This window comes from Talpa europaea, assembly GCF_964194135.1.
Source record: "Talpa europaea genome assembly, chromosome: 14".
Taxonomy (NCBI): domain Eukaryota; kingdom Metazoa; phylum Chordata; class Mammalia; order Eulipotyphla; family Talpidae; genus Talpa; species Talpa europaea.
The window spans coordinates 43,257,298-43,278,446 of record NC_140082.1 but is presented as its reverse complement, the minus strand read 5'-3'; the positions used below and the strand labels follow the sequence as shown (position 1 = coordinate 43,278,446).

At 34.8% G+C, this 21,149-nt stretch overlaps 1 protein-coding gene across 12 annotated transcripts in view; it reads left to right on the top strand.

Annotated features, from left to right (window-relative positions):
* PARD3 (par-3 family cell polarity regulator) overlaps positions 1-21,149 on the top strand; it is a gene marked incomplete at both ends in the record, with an annotated part of 584,385 nt that overhangs the window by 437,021 nt on the left and 126,215 nt on the right. For all 12 annotated transcript variants that reach the window (XM_084254375.1, XM_084254377.1, XM_084254376.1 and 9 more), the window contains one exon: positions 4,291-4,533. In XM_084254375.1, coding sequence (XP_084110501.1) covers positions 4,291-4,533 — 243 coding nt within the window. The remainder of the gene's footprint in view (positions 1-4,290; positions 4,534-21,149) is intronic.

Below are 21,149 nucleotides of genomic sequence, written 5' to 3'. Positions count from 1 at the left end.
AAGTCTTTAGAGAATTCTCCAAATGACATTGTAATGTTTCTTTGGATTAAGTCATTAGTGGCAATTAGTAGTAATGTGCAAATTTGTGGAAAATATAACTTGTGAGAACTTTGGAATATGATGAGTACCTATGCCACTGAGCATTTCTTCTGAGTAATTGAATTGTTAGGAAATGAATTAAATAAATATTAGTTTCTATGTAAATTGAAATATAAGAACATTCTAATGTAGACCCATCAATGTATAATGGAACTGATGTGCAAGACACTTGAGGAGATGATTTAAGTTCTTCCCTTCAGAAGAGGATGTTAATATTCTCTTCCTCTGATAACTTCCTTTCTTAATATGCTCACACTTTCTAACATAAGTAAGCTGACTTATCTTCATTTTCCATGAATTGATATTCAAATACTTTTGGGTCCAATTTATTAATCCAAGTCACTCCTTTTGATTTCAGGAGGTACTCCAATTTCAGAATTTAGGCTTCATTTGACTGTAGACAAATTTCTTCAGATTCCCACACTTCAAGATTTGTATGAATTTCAGTCACCCTGGATATTATCAATGATTAGGTGATTGTCTGATGGTGGTTTGTACTAAAGTGAGTTGTCAGATAAGTGATCAAAATTGAACTTCAAATTAATATCACACTGAGTTGAAGAAAGAAGTAATTTCCCTCTCTAAAGTTTCTCTAACTAATACAGAGTCAAAAAAGATTTTGATGTGGTACAAAGAAAAAACTATCTCTGAACTTTTATGAGCTTTTGATCATAGATATCCAGTATTCAGTGGCAACCAGCTTTTATAACTTCCCTACAGTCATAATTACTCCTAAATGATTAAGTGAACTACAATAAAGGAAATCCAGTATAAATTTTTGGCTAAATTTGGCATTAGTATTTGATTTCTGAGGCCACCCTAGTGACATAAGGGGTTAAGTCTTAACACTATGAAGCTATTGGTAGCCACTACAGCACCTGCAGCCACTGCATCATGAGTTCTAACCCCCGCCAGGGAGCTAACCCACATGGTGCAGCAGACTTCTCCTGTCTTGCCCACTGCTCCCCTCAGCAGTGTATTCAGTAGATCCGCCTGTTCTGCTCCCACTCTGTCTCTGGTGAATCCTCTCACCCCTCCATCTCTGACCTACACCCCAGCTCTTGTATGCATAAATAAATAAAATAAATCTTTAAAAAAATAATTTGATTTCTCTTATGGATAGTTTTTCTTCTGAATTTCTTTTATGAATATTTTATCTGGGAACCTTATATTTGTTGGAAGGTAGGCCTCTCCTGATTAAAAAAATAAAAACTTTACTGTATTCTCTTATGAGCTAAATTTTCTTTTAACACAGAAAATAAGCTCCTTCTAGGGAAGTTCTAAAAATATATGAAGCATTTTGGGTTGTCTCAGTGACTTGGGGACATTGCTTGTTGTTATGTGACTGGAATCAGTTTTATGAGAAGTCCTGCACAATAGCAAATGGTCTTTTCTCAACTGTCACTGGACATCTGTTGAGAAACACTCAACTAGGTGAACTTAAGTATTTTCATTTCATAGATGGGAAATTTGAGAAATCTTAATAGAGATGTCTTTATTATTTACTTTAATTGATCTAATAGTGTGTAGTGATCGTTCATTGTGATCTTAATTTGCATTTTACTATTGACCAGTGATTTTGAATACCTTTTCATGTACTTATGTGTCATCTTTCTCATTGTTGCTGAATTTCGAATTTTTTTATATATTCTAGATGTGAATTCTCTGTCAAATATGATGTTAGAAAATATTTTCTCCTAACCTTTCATAATCTTTTATTCTATTCCTACAGTCTCTTTTTTTAAAGATTTATTTATGCATAGAAGAACAGGGATGTAGACCAGAGGTGCACAGAGGTGGAGGGTGGTAGTGAGAGGATTCACCAGAGACAAAATGGGGGGCAGAACAGGTGGATTTACTAAAATACACTGTCCATAATGTTGATAACAGTGAGATTTAACTCCTAGGCCACCAGGGAGGCCCCCTAGAGTCTTTCACAGGAAAACATTTTAAATTTTGATGATGTCCAGTGTATCTGTTTTTCATTTTTATGGAATATGCATTTGGTATGACTTCTAACAAATGCACCAAGCCATTTTTTCCTAAAAATTTCCTTCTATGTTGTCTTCTAAAGTTTTATAAGTTTACATTTAAATCCATGATCCATTTTGAGTTAATTTTTTTCTAAGGTATAAAGTTTTATTTCAGGCTTTTAAAATATTTTTGTTTTGTTTTTCTTTTTGCCTGTGGTTGTATAGTTCCTACAGCACTATTTGTTTAAACATTATTTTATTTCATTGAATTGTTTTTGCACAATGCTGAGAAATCAGTTGACCCTACTTTTTAGCTATTTCTGGCATCTTAATTCTGTTTCATTGTTGTATGTGTCTATTCCCCAATAGCCTTGATTACTATAGCTATATTATAGTCTTGTAATCAGGAAGTGTGATTCATTCCATTTTATTGTTCTTTTTCACAAATGTTTATTCTATCCTTTGCCTTTCCACTTAAGTATAAAAATAATCTTGTTTAAATCTGCAAGAATCTTACAGAGGTTTTTACAGGAATTACATTAAATCTATTTATCAATTTGGAGTGACTTAACTTCTTTATTATGTTGACTCTTTCCATACAAAATCACAGTATGACTCTACTTTTTTAGATATTTTGTTTCTTTCATCAACATTATGTGTTTTTCAACACAGGTCCTGCACATGTTTTGTAAGGTTTACATCCATACATTTTTATGTGCTTGTATAAAACAACTTTTAGTTTATTTTTGCCCATCTATATATTCATGTATCTCAATTTTTAATGATTTGTAAATGGCACTGTATTTTTAATTTTAGCATCTATGTTCATTGCCAGCATAATGAAATACAATGAATTTTTGTATGCTGACCTTGTGTTCTGTGACCTTGTTGAACTCACTTTTTAGTTCTAGGAGTTTTTTGTAGATACCTTTTAATTTTCTAAATATGTCATCATATCATCTGCAAATAAGTACAGTTTATTTCTTCTTTTCCAATCTGTATTTTTTTTTCCAATGTGTATTTTTTTTTTCTATACATATTTCATTGTCTAGAAGTTCCAGCACCATGTTAAACCATAGAAGTGGGAACAGACATCCTTTTGTTATACCTAAACTTAAGGAAAAGCATTCAGGCTTTTTCTGTGATCTGTGATGTTTTTGTATAGATGCTCTTTATCAAAATTAAGAAGTTCTGCTCTATTCCTAGTTTTCTGAGAGTTTGTCTTCAGATTTTCTTTAGACATTAATAAGGAATTGTTATGTTGATTCTTGCTTAAGCTTCATAGTATGCTGAAGGTTTATGGTTTGTTTGTAATACAACATATACATCATAGACATGTAAATTTATACAAATATAGTATATAGGTATGCATAACAGTTGTAAAAAATACTTTTTGTCTTAAAAATTTAATGAGTAAAACCCAAGTGGATGCCTAAAATTATCTGTGCTGATGAAATTTTAAATTAAGATGTAAATTATGGCTCTATCTTATTTTTTTTAATAAATTTTATTTTTATATTCCCCATACAATTGCAACCCCCTTATTTTGACCCCAATACCTCCACCTCCCCGCCCCCTACTCCCCATAGAGTATCTCTGGCTCATAGTTTTTTGTTGATTTTGATTTTCACTTTCTTACAGTTACTCATTTTCCTGGTCCCTTATTTAAGTTTTCTAGATTACTGCTATGAGTGAGACCATCTGGTATTTTTCTTTCTGGCTTATTTCGCTGAGCATGATCCCTTCCAGCGCCATCCGTGTTGCTGCAAATTGCATATGTTTATTTTTTTTGAATGCTGAGTAATATTCCATGGTGTATATGTACCACATCTTCTTGATCCAGTCATCTATTTTTGGGCATTTGGGTTGTTTCCAAAGCTTAGTTATTGTAAACAGTGCTGCTATAAACATAGGGGTGCAGATGCTCTTTGGAATTGATGTTTCTGTGTCCTTTGGGTAAATACCTAGGAGTGGAATTGCTGGATCATATGGAAGCTCTATGTTTAGTAGGTCCGGCTCTATCTTATTGACATGAGCCAAAGCTTCTGAAATTATCCTGAGCATATATGACATTACCTTGACTATTTAAAATAAGCATAACTTCACTTATACTACATGAAATAAAATGTATTTCATAATACATTTGGATAAATATTTATTTGCAATTCTTTGAAAATACATAATTTTTCTTATTTCAACTTGGTTTTGATTTTTACAGGATTCAAGCCAAGACTCGAGAATTTAGAGAACGACAAGCTAGAGAGCGTGACTACGCTGAAATACAAGAATTTCATCGGACGTTTGGATGTGATGATGAGTTGATGTACAGGGGAATTTCTTCCTATGAAGGTTCCATGGCTCTTAATGCCAGACCCCAGAGCCCAAAAGAAGGGCTTATGATGGATGCTTTGTATGCCCAGGTGAAGAAGCCACGGAATTCCAAATCTTCAGCTGTAGACAGGTAGGCTCTAGGAGCAATCGGGGTATTGCTTCCAAATCTACTTTTATATAGTTTTCAATGATAGAGTAAATTGTTCATCAATTCTCAAACCAGAACTGCCTTTTATTAATGGCCTTTAAAATGTTATTGTGTCTAAATGTATTGATTTTAAACAAATCAAAGACTTTGGAAAGAGCAACAGATATTTGATAGCTTTTCTAATGTTTCTAACACATTTCATTTTGTCCTTAAAATGATTTTAGACCAGATGACTAACCTTTGGTTTATAACTCAAGTAAAAAGCAAACTTGAAAATAAGATTCTTCTGTTTAAGCTGTATTTCTTTTTATTTCTGGGTAGTCTGTAGTTGTGATAAGTAAATAGATGAGAAATGACATCAGTAGTTCCAATTATGGGTGATTCAGAAGACCACTGTTTTTGATTACTTGATTTTATATTTTTAAAGAATTAGTTAATGAGATGAATAGTATAATCCATGCTGAAAGGATTTATTAATAACTACAGATCACAGGTCTCTTTGTGTATATTAGTATAATTTAAAGGAACATAAAGTTGACTGAATATTATAATGACTTAATTTAAATTTTTAACCAATTATATGGCTGTGTATTTTTGACTATTAATGGTTTGTTATGGATTTCAAATTTTAACTGGAATAAATTGAAAACAGATCTTTTTCCACCCCTCTATTTATATATACAAATACCATATAAAGTTTAGTTCATGAAGAAAATACTTCCTTTCATTTCAAACTTATGCATGTTATTGTTCTTAACAGTACAAGAATCCCATCACATCGTATGCTGGTTTCTTATTACTGTTGCTCTATAGGTGTGCTTGACTTTGAACATTATAAAAATACCAGGTTTCACTTAAAGCTAGCAGTTTCCCAGCATTAGCATGCAACAGAATCACCTGGAGGGCTTCCTAAGGCACAAATTGATTGACCCTTCCCCAGAATTATTATTCAGTGAGCTGGAGTAGAGCCTGAAAATTTGCATTTCTAACAAGTTCCCAGGATTGATTCTGGTGCTACTCAACTCAAGTACCACACTTTAAGAACCCATGGCAAATCTGTAGTACTCATGTGTTATTTGGCTACTAAATTTTAGTTGCTTATTTCCAGGTATTTTTAGTAATAGAGTTTTGTAAATGCAGCAGGTAACCGTCAGGCTAATCCATACAGAAATATTTTAATATTTTAGCAAAAAGAAAAACAGATTTTAAGGTAAACTCATATTTTTACTTTTATTCGGTTTTGTTGGTTTTTTCATTTTCTTTATTACTTAATGAAAATCTATTTGATGTTGACTGCAATGAGTTAGTGATGTAAATTAGCGTAGAAGGCTTATGGCTTATGTAAACCCCTTTGGTGTAGTCATTTAAAAAGTTTACAGTGCTTATTAATGACACAGATATATGAGGCTTTAAAGAAAAAGATTATCAATGACAGTTACATTTCTTTTAAAAAATTTTTTGTTATTGCTCTATCTGAAAGCTACTTGTAAAAGATCACACAGCATTTGAAGACTATAAATGTCCCATTGAAAGTGATTTCTTGTGGATGTGGAGTGAAGAAAGAGAAAACGTATACCAGAAACTCTGGTGTTGCCTTTTAGTATATTTTGGAAGAAGCAACAGAAAATTATTTAACATGTTAATGATAAAAGCATTAGTAATAAGGGCCTCCCTGGTGATGCAAGGGGTTAAGATGAAGCCTATGAAGCTGTCCGCAGCCACTGCAGCATGAGTTCGATCCCCGGCCAGGGAGGTGACCCACATGGTGCAGCAGACCTCTCCTGACTCACCCGCTGCTCCCCTCAGCAGTGTATTTCAATCAATCTGCCTGTTCTGCTCCCCACTCTGTCTCTGGTGAATCCTCTCACCCACCCCCCACACCTCTGGCCTGTACCCCAGTTCTTGTATGCATAAATAAATAAATATGTTTTTAGAAAGCATTAGTGATAAAATAAATGCTGATAAAAACATTAGTCATTTTTAGCACCTTCTACATCTAGTTTGAAAATCTAAAACACAGTGGATACATTTTTGTAATAGTTATTCACGTAGTTCAGCAGTCCTACTGAACGTGAGAGATCCCGGTCAGTAACCTCTGTCTCCTGAGGTTCAGAAACGGTTGCCTTAAACCAGTTTAAGCCTGGTAAGTAAACCTGGGTAAGAAAGCCATTGGCAGGTTGAAAATGGCAGTCATTATCTTAATGTGGTATCAGCTCTTATTTCTACTCTCTAAGACCTGCCTGCCTAACCCATTTCTTATGGGTTTCTTGCTGGATGTACCTTAGGCTGGTGGAAAGCTTTTTGACCTCAGCAACCCTGCCTCAGGCAGACCCTGTTTGGGCATTTGCAAATGAGGGGTTGAGTAATTTGGGGAGGTTTATTGTAAACTGTTGTTAGGAATATTCTTTCTTCTCTTCTCTCTCTACACATACTAAGAGCATGTTTTCTTTGTCCTTTGTCTGCACAGATGGCTGGATCCCTTTACATCATGTACCCATTAACATGTTTGGGGTTCCTGGGTTTCCCACAGTCACACACTAGCATAAAGGACTTTTAGCTTATAGCCCTGTCTACTTTGGGCTCCAGCATTCCTGCCTGTAGTCTCTACTCTGCACCATACTGGCCTTAAGTTGAAACAACCTTCTAACTTTTTTCTGTCAACAACCCACCTAGTCAGACTTTCAGAGGACACTTTCATCATGGAGATGAGTCCCATAAGCAGTGAACAGCTCAAAAATCACATTGTAGACAACAGTATAGTCAAAACCTCTCTCATTCTTGCTAAAGTGCAACCTAGACATTTACCTTTTGGGGATTAGAAAGCTTTTTACATTTGTAGCCCAAAAGAGTGATTGAACTAGTGGATTTCTAAGACATTTCCAACTCAGATATGATTTACTCGTTTAAGTAAAGGATCACAGAAACTTAAATTTTTGTTGATTATTATCTTATAAAGAATAAGTTGTCCATTAAACAATGATGTTACTAATACAGAAAGTTACATATTATTACATTTACAAAGTACTTCTTCACCTACCAGTAATTGAATATGAATTTGGCTTGGAGATAATGGTATTACCTCAGTTGTCTTTTCCTGTCAAGAGATAGCTGTAGAAAAGTTTCTCAGACTTGAGTAGTATAGATTCTTTTTAAAGGAAAGATAATCTCTTATTACTAGAGTATTGAATTAAATTGTTTTGATTATAATGTTACTTAAATATTATAAAAATAAAATAGGACTAAACTCCTTCTGTTTATAGCCATTATCCAACTATAAATGAAACATCTTTACAAATTAAATGCAAGAAAAACAATAAAACCATTACATTCAAATGAACAACATTAATTTTATGCCACAAATAATGTGTTTTAAAATCTAGACTCTTGCACAAATCATGAATATGGTGGTGGCTACTACATGGCCAGTTCATTTGAGTTTGTCTATCTATCCCTGGAAGACAAGGACTGTTTCAGTTCCCCTATTCCTTTTCTCAATTACATTTCTTCAGTTGTTTTGGGTGTCCATATCCAGCAACATTTGGCCTCTATGCTTCATGGATGCATCTTTTTGGCATGAGGTCCAGCATGCTTCTATTATCATTAAGCTGAGACAGTGAAAGTCACCTTTCTTGATGCTTTCATATCTGTCAACTTAAATTCAGCAAGTGAAATAACACACTTATAAGATGATCTAGAATTGGCTTATATTAAATTTAAAAAAATAGTCATTCAAATGGAAGCAAAAAACTTGAAACTTCTTTGAGAATATTTCCTTATAAAGAATGTACTAAATAAAGAAACTCTCATCAATTAACTACAGTTCACCATAGTTTGCAATTGGTGTCTGATGAATTTTCGTATTCAAATTTGGTGTTTCTTAGGAATATAAGCGTTTGGCTGGTCTGAGGTGATTTCTGGATCTGTTCTGTGATTTTCATTGATCTGCAAGAAAGCAGTATCCAAATTTAATTGTTTAATCATTTTGATTGATCTTATATTCAGGATGTGTGTCTGATAGCCCCTGGTAAATAGACCAGGGAAAATTTATTAAGTGCTGTGAATTTGATATTAAGTGACAATCATTCTCAATTTCTACATATTATTTATAAAATGCAAAAATAAAAATAGGTAATGTCAATAATAGTAGGTCTAAAAATATTTCTATTCCTGTTTAATTTGATTGACATAGGAACTACTATCTGAAGTATGCTTTATTAATGTCCTTGCTTTATTAAATGTCCTTGCTGACATGCTTTATTAAATGTCCTTGCTGACATTTTGATTTTTCATGTTGGACAGACAGAAAAACTAGTCCTACCCGACTTACAGGAATGCCAGTGCACTTACTTTTTAATACTGCTTATGACAAGAGACCTCCAAGATTTAGCTATTGTAAAAAAATTCATAAGCCTGTGTTTCCTTGGCAAGTATACATTTCCTATTTATTGTATTTTCAGTTGGCTAAAATATTTTAGCATTTGATACAGTGCTTTCTGTGTCTCCACATTTTTCCTCTAATATACAAGATACTGCTGGTTGCTTACTCTTCTTCCTTACTTAACAGAATCCCTATTTTCTTCAGCATAGCCAGCTAAAAATTTCAGTTTCTCAGGCCCCTGTGCACATGTCTGACAAATGAGGTAGAAGTGGATCCAGGATGGAACTTGCTGGTCATTTTGTAATAATCTGCTGCTGACTCAGCTTCTGCCATTTTCCCTCTCCCTGACTGCACTGTGGATGGGTGTCCCAACATGGCTTTCATTCTAACAACTCCAAGGAGGCTAGAAGAGGGAGCAACCTGGTTCCTTGAGCCTCTGTTCCAGTCCTTTTGTACCTACCTGGTACCTACCTGGTACTCATTGTTACCTGTGAAACTGAGCCCCTCATTTGTTCAAGACACCCTCCATCATGTTTCTGTTTCATGGGGCTGAACACCATTGTGAGTACAGTGAATGATGCACTCAAAATTCCAAGAGGAATCCTCATCAAAGTTGCCTATATTTTGGAGAACTATCTCTTTGTCAAATCATTTCCACAATATTTTGTGAAATTAAGTAATGAGAAAAGTTATCCAGTGTCTCTCAATTAGCTTTTCTACCTTTCATTTTATTAAGCCTCTTTTTAAAGAAATGTTATCAATCAAATGTCTGCTAGCATACATCCTTCTTAACTCTGATAAACAACTATCTCCTCACAACTGCTACCTCTACCAACAATCCTGCTATAAAATAGCAGGTGGTTGAGCATCACATTTAAGAACATGGGCCATGGAGTCACGCTGCCTAAATCTGGTCCTGCTTCTTCCACCACTAGCTGTATAAATTCTACCCTTCATTTTCCACATCTTTCAAAGGGGGATAATAATAATGTCTCATAAAGGTGGGGAGACTTAAGTTCATTAATACATGCAATTAGATTAAATAGATTAATTAGTTTAATAGATTAAACACTATTTAAGTGTTTGCTGTTACTATTGTTTGAAAAATGGCCAGTTATTCTCAGGAAAGCACAACATCCCCACCTGGATGTAAAAACAAGCAAGGAATGCAATTGAAATGAATAAAGGTAGATTTTATTCCATACACCTAAAATACATATAAAAGTTTCTCTTTAAATTGGGACTCAGTGTATTCAATGTGAGGGGATCTAGACTAATTGTACAGTTTAAATCCTTGGATTAAAAATGACTGCTGGGAACTATAGTGTGATTTGCTCAGTTTCAGAGTGATCTTTGACAATTTGAAAGTCTTCATTTTGAACTTTCATGGTATTCTTTGAAGTTCATATTCTACTTTCATGAAATTCTTATTTAGTACAGGCTTGCAATTCTCCATAGAGATGTAGAGGCTTGAACTTCTCAAACCTTGTCTAAAATTTTGACATTCTATTTATATCAAGTTATCTCCTTGTGGGGCAGACAGGCAGACAGGCATCATGATTTTGGGATTTAGGCTGAGTTAGAACAGCAATTTTTCAAATTTTTAGCATGTATTTAAAAAAAAAAAAAAGCCTGGAGTGCCTCTCACAAATCATCTCCCCTCAGATATTCTGCTTCAGTAGATCTGACTGGGGACTAAGAACCCACATATTCAACAAGCAGTTCAGTTAACTGTAATATAACTGGTTCATCCACCCTTTGAAAAGCTCTACTCTTGGGATAATAAAAAGAAATTGGAACTCCAATATTAAGATAGGTTTATTCAGTTCTGATAACAGTAAAGCTGTGAAATAATTTATAATTTCCTCATTGGACACAGTTTTTTCTTGGTATTGTTAAATGTCCATTGTTCATCTATGATTAAATAATCGTTTTATTTAAAAGGTCAACCTGTGGGTGTGATATTCATAAACTTCATTCTATGTTTCTTGACACTTAACAGAAAGTTTCTTTTCATGTAAGTTATACAATTCCAACTTGAAAGTTTGGTATGTTTTAAATTTTAACAAATAAATGATAAAATGCTGATCAGTAATTTTTTTTCTCTATTTGAGGACACCATACAATTCATATTTTTATATCCAGATAATAGAATCTGTAGTTACAAATTCTACAGAAAGAGAGTCTAATGGACATTTGCTGACTGTCACCATGCAATCATTTGCCACCAAGAGTGCATTGTCCTCAAATATAATTGAAATAAAATAGGTACTGTGCTGCTTTAAATCTAAATAGCAGGAAAATAGTAGGCTAGACTCCCAGCTTGTTGAGAACACCTTAATGGAAATATAAATACCATAATCATATGCTTTTTGCATGCTTTTTACTACTAAAGAGAAAAATGTCGATTTTAAAAGAAAAGACCTTTGTGAACTTGTTTTTTCCCCCATTAAAACTGAAATCCTGATGTGTCAAAAGGAAGTTTGGCAAACACAGAGCAAAACTAATTTCCAGATACAGGCAGTTATTAAACATCTACTCTTTTAAAACTGTTGGGTCACATAACAAAGTTGTATTTGCCTTTCAAACAGTAAAATACTACTTTATTTACTTAGTTTTCTCTGTTTTTCTGGAATTGTGAGAACATAATTCTCAAATGTAGTAAATCTCTTTATAACATGAGTTTTGCAAATTGGTGCCATTGTTAATTAATTAATGTGCTCCACCCTGACTAGTCCCTGTGCCCTTGGCTATCATTTTGTGACCTTGGGCAGCTCCTTCTCCATAAATCTCAACAAATGCTTCAAACTTAGTTGTTCTCTTCAACATGCCTTTCATCAAATGGACACCCCACCTGTGTCTTCACTTGAGCTGTTTGACTTTTTTTTTTCATTTGATATATTAAATGATACCTAATTTATTTGTATATTCCTCAGAGCAACTAATTCTCATATTAAGAGTTACTCCACAGATATGTATTGAGTGTATAAATGGATGACGTCTTTCTTTACTTACTGAGGATCGATGTCCTTCTTCCAGACCTGCTCTGTGAACACTCTTCTGGATCCTAGCCCTCTTCCTGCAAAGGACTTACTCCCTCAATCTCTCTTCTGCCCCTTCAGCCTGTGCCTCTCTGTTGTCATTTCCTCATAACTGGTGAACATGCTAACATCTTTATCATGCTGTTAAAAGCAATCATTTTTACCCTACATATGTTTTTCCCTGATTTTCCTCAATTCCAATACAAACTTTATCAGATTGATCTATACAGATGAAGAGATCTATATCTTTTCTCCTATATCTCATTCATTTCCTGTGAATAATGCCCGCCCGCCCCCCCCCCCCCCCGAGATGCCCACCCCCTGGTCCTGGAACCCGTAAATATCACACTTCATAGATAAAAAGGAAATTTCAGATCTTATTAAGGATCTTAAAATGGAGATAGTTTTCTGGGTTATCCAGATGAGCCCAAAACAATCACAAAAATCTTCAATGTGAAAGGGAAGGCAGAAGAGTTAAAGTCAGGGAGAGATTAGATTTGAAGATGCTTTGAAGACAGGAAAGGACCATGAGACAAAAAACCTAATGGCTTCTAGGAACTGGAAAATACAAGGAAACATTCCCCTCTAGAGCCTCCAGAAGGAATGCCACCTGCCAAAACCTTGATTTTAGCCCAGTAAAATCCATTTCACAGGCTTCTGACCTCCCAAACTATAATGTAATAAATCTCTATTATCTTAGGCAATAAGCTGTGATAATTGGCTACAGCAGCCATAGTGTATTAATTTCCTAATGTCCTCTTAGATTCTTGATCCAATGAACACTTTAGTTATTTCCGTTCTAAATAATTCTGTGGCATTCCTGAAACTCTTCTCTTAGTTTCTGTGGCACTGAGATCCCTTGCTTCTTCCTTCCTTTCTGATTGCATCTTATCTGTCTCTAGGAATTTTCTTCTTATTGTCCTCTAATTTAGGATTCCCTATGGAAGTAGCTCTGAATTATTGTTAATTCTGCATGTGTTCATTTTGGTTAAAGTCTGAACTACCATGCAGCATGGGTGATGGGTAATATGCACTAGCCTTTACCTTTCCTTTCTTTGCACTAGCCTTCCTTTCCTTTAAGCCTGATTTTGGGAGCTGACTAGAAGCTGGGAATACATGCTCTTATGTCTCAGACACCTAAACTCAACCTATAAATCAAATTTATATTATTCTAATCTTCTTCCAGTTTCATCAACCTAATCTCAGAGAGTGTTATCACCACGCAGACATCTGCTGAAGCTATAAACCTTCTTTGGCAGCCAGCTTCCTTCCACATCACTTAGTGACAAAGGCCTACCACTTTCACATTAAAATAATCCCATTTCCTTTCTATCTTCCTGTACCACTGGACTGTAGTGGTCTAACTTCTATAGTGGTCTCCTAACTTTTTCTTCCAATCTTGTTCTCTGATTCCCTACTTCACCTGATACCTTGAATTTTCTATCTAAAAAACATTTTGAACATTTCATTCCCTTGCTTAAATGTTTTCTCTAGCTGTTTATTGTCTCCAAGACACAGTCTCAGCTCTCAGCATGGTATTTATGGTCTGGCAGAAATCCCTTATCAACCTTATCTCTAATTATTTCAGGCTATGTCTTATTGGTTCACATCATACTTTTCTAACAGAAGATCTGTGTAAAAGTATAAATCCAACTTCATCTAATATATGGGTGAATTAAATGGCTCTTTGGTGTTATATGTTCTGCAAATGTTGAATTTTAGTGAATAAAAACAAGTAATCACCATTCATTAAGCTATTCTAATATAGTTAGAGATGCAGCAATTAAATTAAAGGCTGAGGTGACATAACCCAACAAATGAAATCTCAAAAGTAATGAAGCCATAAATAAGGTCATGGCTAATTTTAAAGACTTCTTGTTTAATTCTTTTTGTTGATTAACATTGCCTGAAACCACAATTTATTTGTAGAAATAATGTGTAATGGAGGTTGTTTATTTATATATTTATTTTAGCCTCAGAGAAAGTTTAAGTATTCTGTAGAAATATGAGGATAAATGAAAACTATTTTAGGCCTTAGTAGTTATCAGGCAAATAGTCCTCCAGCAGAGTACGTTCATTTTATTTTAATGTCTTTCCCACTGCAAGGCACTGAACTTTTGGGTCTTTGATGATGAGATAGCCATACTGTGGTTGAAATCTCCTTGAGCTGCTTGGTATTTCATTGATTTTAGCCTTCTAACAAGCCCAGTATTCTACTTTATGTGCCACTTGCTTAGTAATTCATCTATTTATTTTTACCCAACCATCCAGTTCTCTTGTCCTTTGGATGTCCAAACCCAAGGATTTAAGTTCCAATCCTATTGGTATCTGGTAATTTTAGGCTGGTGCTATTTTCTTTCTTGCCCCTGCACTAGGATGGAATATATCAATCATCTATTAATATAAATTCATGAGGATTTATGTGGAGCCCTGTTGTGAGATGCATTTTCAACTTCTTGCGAAACTCCATCAAGACCTGAATCTAAAATCCACTTTTAAACTAGCTACTAGCTTGCAGGTGTTCCAGAGCTTTTCCTTGGGCACCCCAGCCCCTCAGTGTGGACAGCTATTTGATCGTTCTCTTTTTCTTCATCTCTTTTCCATTCATTAGTTCCCCATTGGCTGGTTTTATGAAACTTAAGAGAAAGCAGTACTTAGGGAAAGATACTCGCCATCTTTTTGTTTTTTTTTTAAAGATTTATTTATTTATTTATACAAGCACTGGGTACAGTAAGAAGCGCGGGAGGGTGAGAGAATTCACCAGAGCCAGACAGGGGAGCAGAGCAGGCAGAAGGACCGAAGCACACTGCTGAGGGGAGCGGGTGGCAGGAGAGGTCTGTGCCCCGTGCGGGACCCTCCTCCGGTGGCTGGGGAGCAGCCGGGGATCGAACCGGCCCCGCAGAGGCTGCGGGCAGCTTTGCAACCAGCGCTCAACCGCTGCACCACCGGGAAGGCCCAGATACTTGCCATCTTTTCCAACCAAGTGGTTGGAAAATCCTCAACTTTTTCTCATAAAATAAGTATGTGTATAAACATTTTTACATAGGAATGTGAAAATTCTAAGCATTTCCGTATTTTTACATAATAGAAAATGATTAGATAACTCACATATTCTATAGGTATGTAGTAGTTACTTATATATGCATTTGAAATTGCTTAAAAGGGTTTCTGAATGTTTTTAGAGTGAATGAATGAATGAATGTACACAGTGTGTATGTGTACTACTAATTAAAATTACTAAAATTACTAATATTTGAGTCTGGAAGACTCAAATATTTTTAAAATTTAATTTTCTATTTTAAGTTATGTCTATTAGTTCTAACCAATAGACTACCTACATCACATATACATAGTAGTCATTAAACCCTTACAAATTCAGAGTTTTGAAAATATTTGTTCTCAAAACATAATACTTTGGGGCCACATAAGTGTCTTCAAGGCAGTTCCTTTTGGCAAAATGATGGGGTATATGGGTAACTCAGATTTTTTAGAAATAAATTTAATGTAAACTGAGAAGTTAAACTGTTTTTGTACAAGAAATTAATATTAACCTGAATTCATGCTTTCTTGTTATCCTTATTTTTAACCAAAACTCTTGATTACCTCCAAGACAGGCCTTCCTGGCCCAGCTTCTGTGGATGTTAACATCCTAAGGGTAGAGTCTGATAGTACCTAGAGGAAACCATAGATGAAAAGGCCACTGAACTCAGATCATAGCAGATCAAAATTATCCAGACAAAATGAAAATTACAACCTTCAGGAATCTAGAGGATTTCTTGAGTGTGAGTGTTCACCAATGCAGACTAAAACTTGGTGATCTGGAATTGATGAGAAATGCCATTCCAAAAAGAAGAAATAATATAAAGTATGAATTAGAGAATATGTTAAAAGTTTGATACTTTGAACTTTAAAGTGCATCCACCAGCTCAGTGGAAGAGCTAACTGGTGTTTCATAGCAAACCTTTATTTTACAAAATTTATCATAATTTTTAAGTTTCTCATTTAGGGCTAATTCAGATTTTGCTTAAAATCTATTTAGATGAAAATCAGTTGATGTGATACACCACTGAAAGAGAAAATGATTATTCTAAATTCCCTTCAAATAAATCCTCCTAAAAGATCATTTTTACTATAAATTTGTACAGGAAAAAAAAATAATGGTAAAAGGGTGAAATCCTATATGTAGATTTTCAAAATTTGTAAATAGTAGTAATCTCAGATAATTATAAATCATCTACCTAAGAAAAATATTGCCATAGTTTTATGTTTACGTCTTATAATTGTTAAATTCTATTTTAAGTAGAGTATACTGTTATCTTCTATGACTTAAAAGAAAGTTTGCCATTCCAGAATTTGCTGATTATCATAACGTGAAAACGGTTCCTTCCAAATAATTCTGCATAACAACCAAATGAAAATATCTTTGCCTTAAAAGGAGTAGTTGTTTTGTCTTTTCAAAATTATATATTAAATTGGACCTGCAGAAGATACTTAGGCAGAGAAGTAGTAAGATTTTAACTCCAGTTTTGTTTTATATTCCAGTGTCACCTAGTATTCTTAAAGAAGTTTGGGAGAGGGGCTGGGTAGGATGCAGAGAGAACTGGGGAATGTGGAGATATAAAGTAATAGTTGAATGATTTGTGGATTACACAATTCCAAGGAACACCATGAAACTGCTAGTTATAGATTTAGACAATTACGGTGATTTTCTGGAAGATGGCAGTCAGTGACTTGAGGAATGAGAGTTTTTTTCTAAATTTCACATGATACCATGTGGGTTGTCAGGGAAAGGAGAAAGACCTAGAAAAGTGAATAACTTACATACATTCTATATAATTCTGGTGCAAAAGAGTTTGTTTTTGTTTTTGCATCCTATATAAGCATAATTTTAAGAAAAATAATGTTTCGTAATAGATATGAAAGCTGTGAATAAACAAAAGCTTAATTTTGATTGTTTTCTTTTTCCATTTCCTTCTTTCCTTTAGTTATATGTTTAAGTGTTGTGAAGTATTCAAGGGCTTAAACTCCTTGAGCAAGGTCAAACTTCTTCTACATATTCATCTTCTGTCCTCTGTGACTATACATTCACCTCCCAACAGTTATTTGGCAGCTACTCTGTGCCAAGAATTGACTGAGATACAGAAACAAGACTTAACGTAATTCCCAACTTCTACTCACTCCAAACACAAATAAATATACACAGAGTGATATGAATTACATAGAATTTTAAGGAAATGAACTCAAGTTGGGGACTCAGTTTTGACAAACAGTATATAGCTTTGTAGTCTAGTTAAGGTGCTGGATTTATATACTCATGGTAAGTGTTAAATGTGGAGAATCATTTGCTGTGTAAATTCCTAACTACTGCCTGCCCTTTAAAAGCCCCTGGCAGAATTATTATGACTTTCTGTTAGTGGTCTTATTCTTTCAAAAGTTATGGGATTTTAGCAAGTAAGACTTGCTCAGCCACTAGGGCTTTGGATGTCTTGAACACTGAAGTATTTAGGGTCTTGAGGCTTCAGTATAACAAGGTAAGTTCTGTTGTTCTGAAAAAAGGAAAACTGTAGACCCTATTAGAGAACAAGCAGTTGATTTCTATATAGGTGAGTCCCTCATGCAGATGCTATGAGTGATAGCTTTAGTTGGTGAGATTGACCTTATTGATCAGTAGGTATTACTTTAAGCATTGGCGGAACTTAACATTACTGCTTTGGGGACTCCAGTGGACTAAGAATTGGAGAGTTCTGGGGGACATGGTGAATTAATTGAAATAGACATTCATGACTGTGAATGACTTGTGATTTACAATATTGCTAGGACCTGCTAGGAACTAAATTAATTGCAGTTTGGAAACACTGACAGGTCTCATAAAGTCATCATTTAGTCAATATCTACCTCCTAATATTATTTCTAAGTAATTTTCTCTTGCATCAGGGAAAGTCCCATCAATCCCTCTCTGTAATGTATGTATTCAAAATATGGTACACTTGTTTCTTTTAAAGATTAACATATCTTTGAATTGTCTTGGATTTTCTATAAGATTTCTACCTTTCATACTCAATCTCAATCAAGGCAAACTAAGTGTATGTGTAGTGTTATCCTTGCTAACTGAGGGATCAACTACATCCAATAATCCCAACCACTTATAATTTATAAAAACCAACTGTTGGTTGGCTTTTCAAAGGGCAGATTTACTGATTTATGAACTGGAATTTCCACTATAATTATTTATTGTATGAGAATATCACATCCGTTTTTTTACATCTAGTACATGCTTGAAGATATTTGAAAATCAAACGACCTATGCCAGCACCACACACATATGTGCATACAGGGGTTGGATGAGATTATGTTCCTACAGGGATTAGATAACATGGTAAAATTGAGGTGATGTTTCCTGCAGGAGCTGGTGATAAACTCCCCTATCTTGGGAGGACTGGTTCTGAGCAGACACAAAGGCCCCTGTCACCTCACCACCACTAACTGCAGGACAGTCACATAGAGCAGGCCATCACCCTTTCTCATGGATTGATGCTCCTCCTGTCTCTTTTCTGGGCATTGCCCCAGGTCTGTCTGTGGCCACTGGAGTGAGTTTCCCATGTGGCTTCCTGCTTGAACACTTGTGGGAAGGTCAAGGACACAAAGATGAGTCAGATGACAAGTTGATTAGATTCCAAGAAAATTCTGAAGTATAATTGGACCATGAGCCCTTAAGAGGGAGGGAGTCACAGACATTTCTTTGTGGAATGTCATGCTCTCAGGAATAGGCATCTAAAAAGAACTCAGCTCCCTCTGTGGGGGACTGGTTTTGTCCTCTGTGGCTGCTGGGGTGAGGGGGTAGTAACAGGCAACTCCATAAAGTGGTGACTAAACTTAGTTGGCATAAGAAATCCATAAGGGCTCTCCTCTGCACTCCCTAACTGCCTTCCCTGCTTTATTTTTCTTACTAGTACTTATAATATTATGATAAGGCATTTCTCACTTAAAATTTTTTTTTAAACATTCATCTCCAACAACTACAATGAAATTCTGTTTTAAAGTAGGAGTCTTTATCTATTTCGCTTATGGCTGTATTCCAAATTTTGACACATAGACATTCAAATATGCTGAAAGAATGAATGAATTGAACTCATCAGACAACAAAGGCAATTTATGGAATGTGGGGCATGATAAGGAGAAGTTTAAGCTATATATAACTAGATATGCCTGCTTAGGAAAAAATGTAGAATTTCTAACAGCAGAATAACTCATTGGGTTCTTTTGTGAGGATTAAATAAGTGACATTTGAGGCATCTTGAATATTGTCCAGAACATAGCAAGAACCCAGTTAAGTATTAACTGCCATTATTATGATGATGCTTTCACCACCAGTACCACCAACACAGATATTCCTGCATTCTAAGGACATTTAGAAACTAACAAGTTTACTGTACCAATTATTTTTGTATCAGTGTGTTATGACTATTTTTAATTTTGATACTAACATTATATATTAGTGGTAAAATGTGCATTGCTGTGGACATTCAATTTATTCTTATAATTAGGAAGCAACTCCATCTGCAGTAATTTGGTGTAATATTTAACTTGAATAGCCATAGATACATTTCCAGACAGGAGACTAATGCAAATAAGGGTTTTGCTATTAGAAGACATGAATGAGGATAGTAAGACCAAAGGGCTGGAATTAGAGTTCCCCACAGTGTGTGATGCAACCTGTGAGTGATTCCTACCTCTGTCTGCACTCCTACACTGCTTCCCACCTGAAGTGTGGGATGGAATAATAAGCCTTTTTAAATAGCTCTATGACAGCTATAAATAAAAACTACCATGTATATTTATATTAGTATTAAGGATGGTTATATTTATTATATGATAATTTAAATAAGGCTCAATGTTAATAAATATGTAGTACAGAGTATTGTTGATATTTTATTTATGGTAAACAGAAAATGTCCCAGGGTTTTTTTTTTTTTTTTTTTTTAAATTCCAGCTTGTAGATGATAAATGTGAAAAAAAGACTGGATTGTTTTTTATGGTATGTCACTTTTTCCATCTACCTGGAATCAACTACATATAAACCTAACAAAATGAAGTCTCATTTTATACCCAAGGATAGCTAAATGCCCATCAAGGAATAAATGAATGCATTTGAGTTGTTTTAATTAGCTAGGTGTGATTTAAAGGTTGCAGAAATCAAAAAGGCTTATTCATTTTTCATCAATAATCACTTACCTTAATATTTCATTAGAACCTGCTGATTTGCAGACCTCCTTCTGGGCTTTGATTCATTATAACTGCAGACATAATTTAACTTTCCCTCTTTTTCTCATTCTGGATTATACTCTTTCATCTCTGAGACACTGTTATGATGTTTCCAACATTCACAGGACTACTAATTGATCCAACTTTTTATTTAACTGTACTTAAAGCTAAGGGTTCTGGGCTGTATAAAACTGTGAGTGTTTGTGTGTGTATGTGCATTTGTACACGCGCATTTTTTAGGAAGATTTTTTTCATCATTTGAACATGTATTAATAATTGCAAATTTTCGTGCTATCTGACATTAAGTACTGATTTATCATATGCGAGTCAGGAAGTAAATAAATTGGACACATTCTTAGACTGTGCCATCAATTTGAAAGAACAAAGCATCTTGTGTGTAGCATACTCAGCAGATGAGATCACTATTGTGCATATACCTTATTTTCAAAACATTTCTCCGGTTGCTTTGGCTGCAGACACACAATTGGTCTCAGATTCGTAATGTGGGTCTTTAGGTGATGGGACTGTCCCAGGCTTGCCTGTTGCTACCTGGGACAGCTGATTTGACTCAGAGAATCTGAGAAACAGAGAGGCCCTCACATTAATATGATGTGTACGCAGAAATGAGCCATACCTCTTCTTAAATTGTCTGTTGGCTGTATGTGGATGATCACCGCTGGAGGCAGCACATATAGAGTAGGGTATCTGATCAGAACCTCTCAAAACATAAAATTCAAACACCTCTCCTTAAACACAAATAAGTCCTAGTTTTTTCTGGACATCTAAAACCTGAAAACATACCCAGCACATACTGAGATTCTGGTGAGCTAATGCTTTCAATGGAAAAAAAAAAAAAAAAAAGAATAGATAAGTATTAAGTATTTTCATTTTTTCTAAATTAATTATGAAATATATCT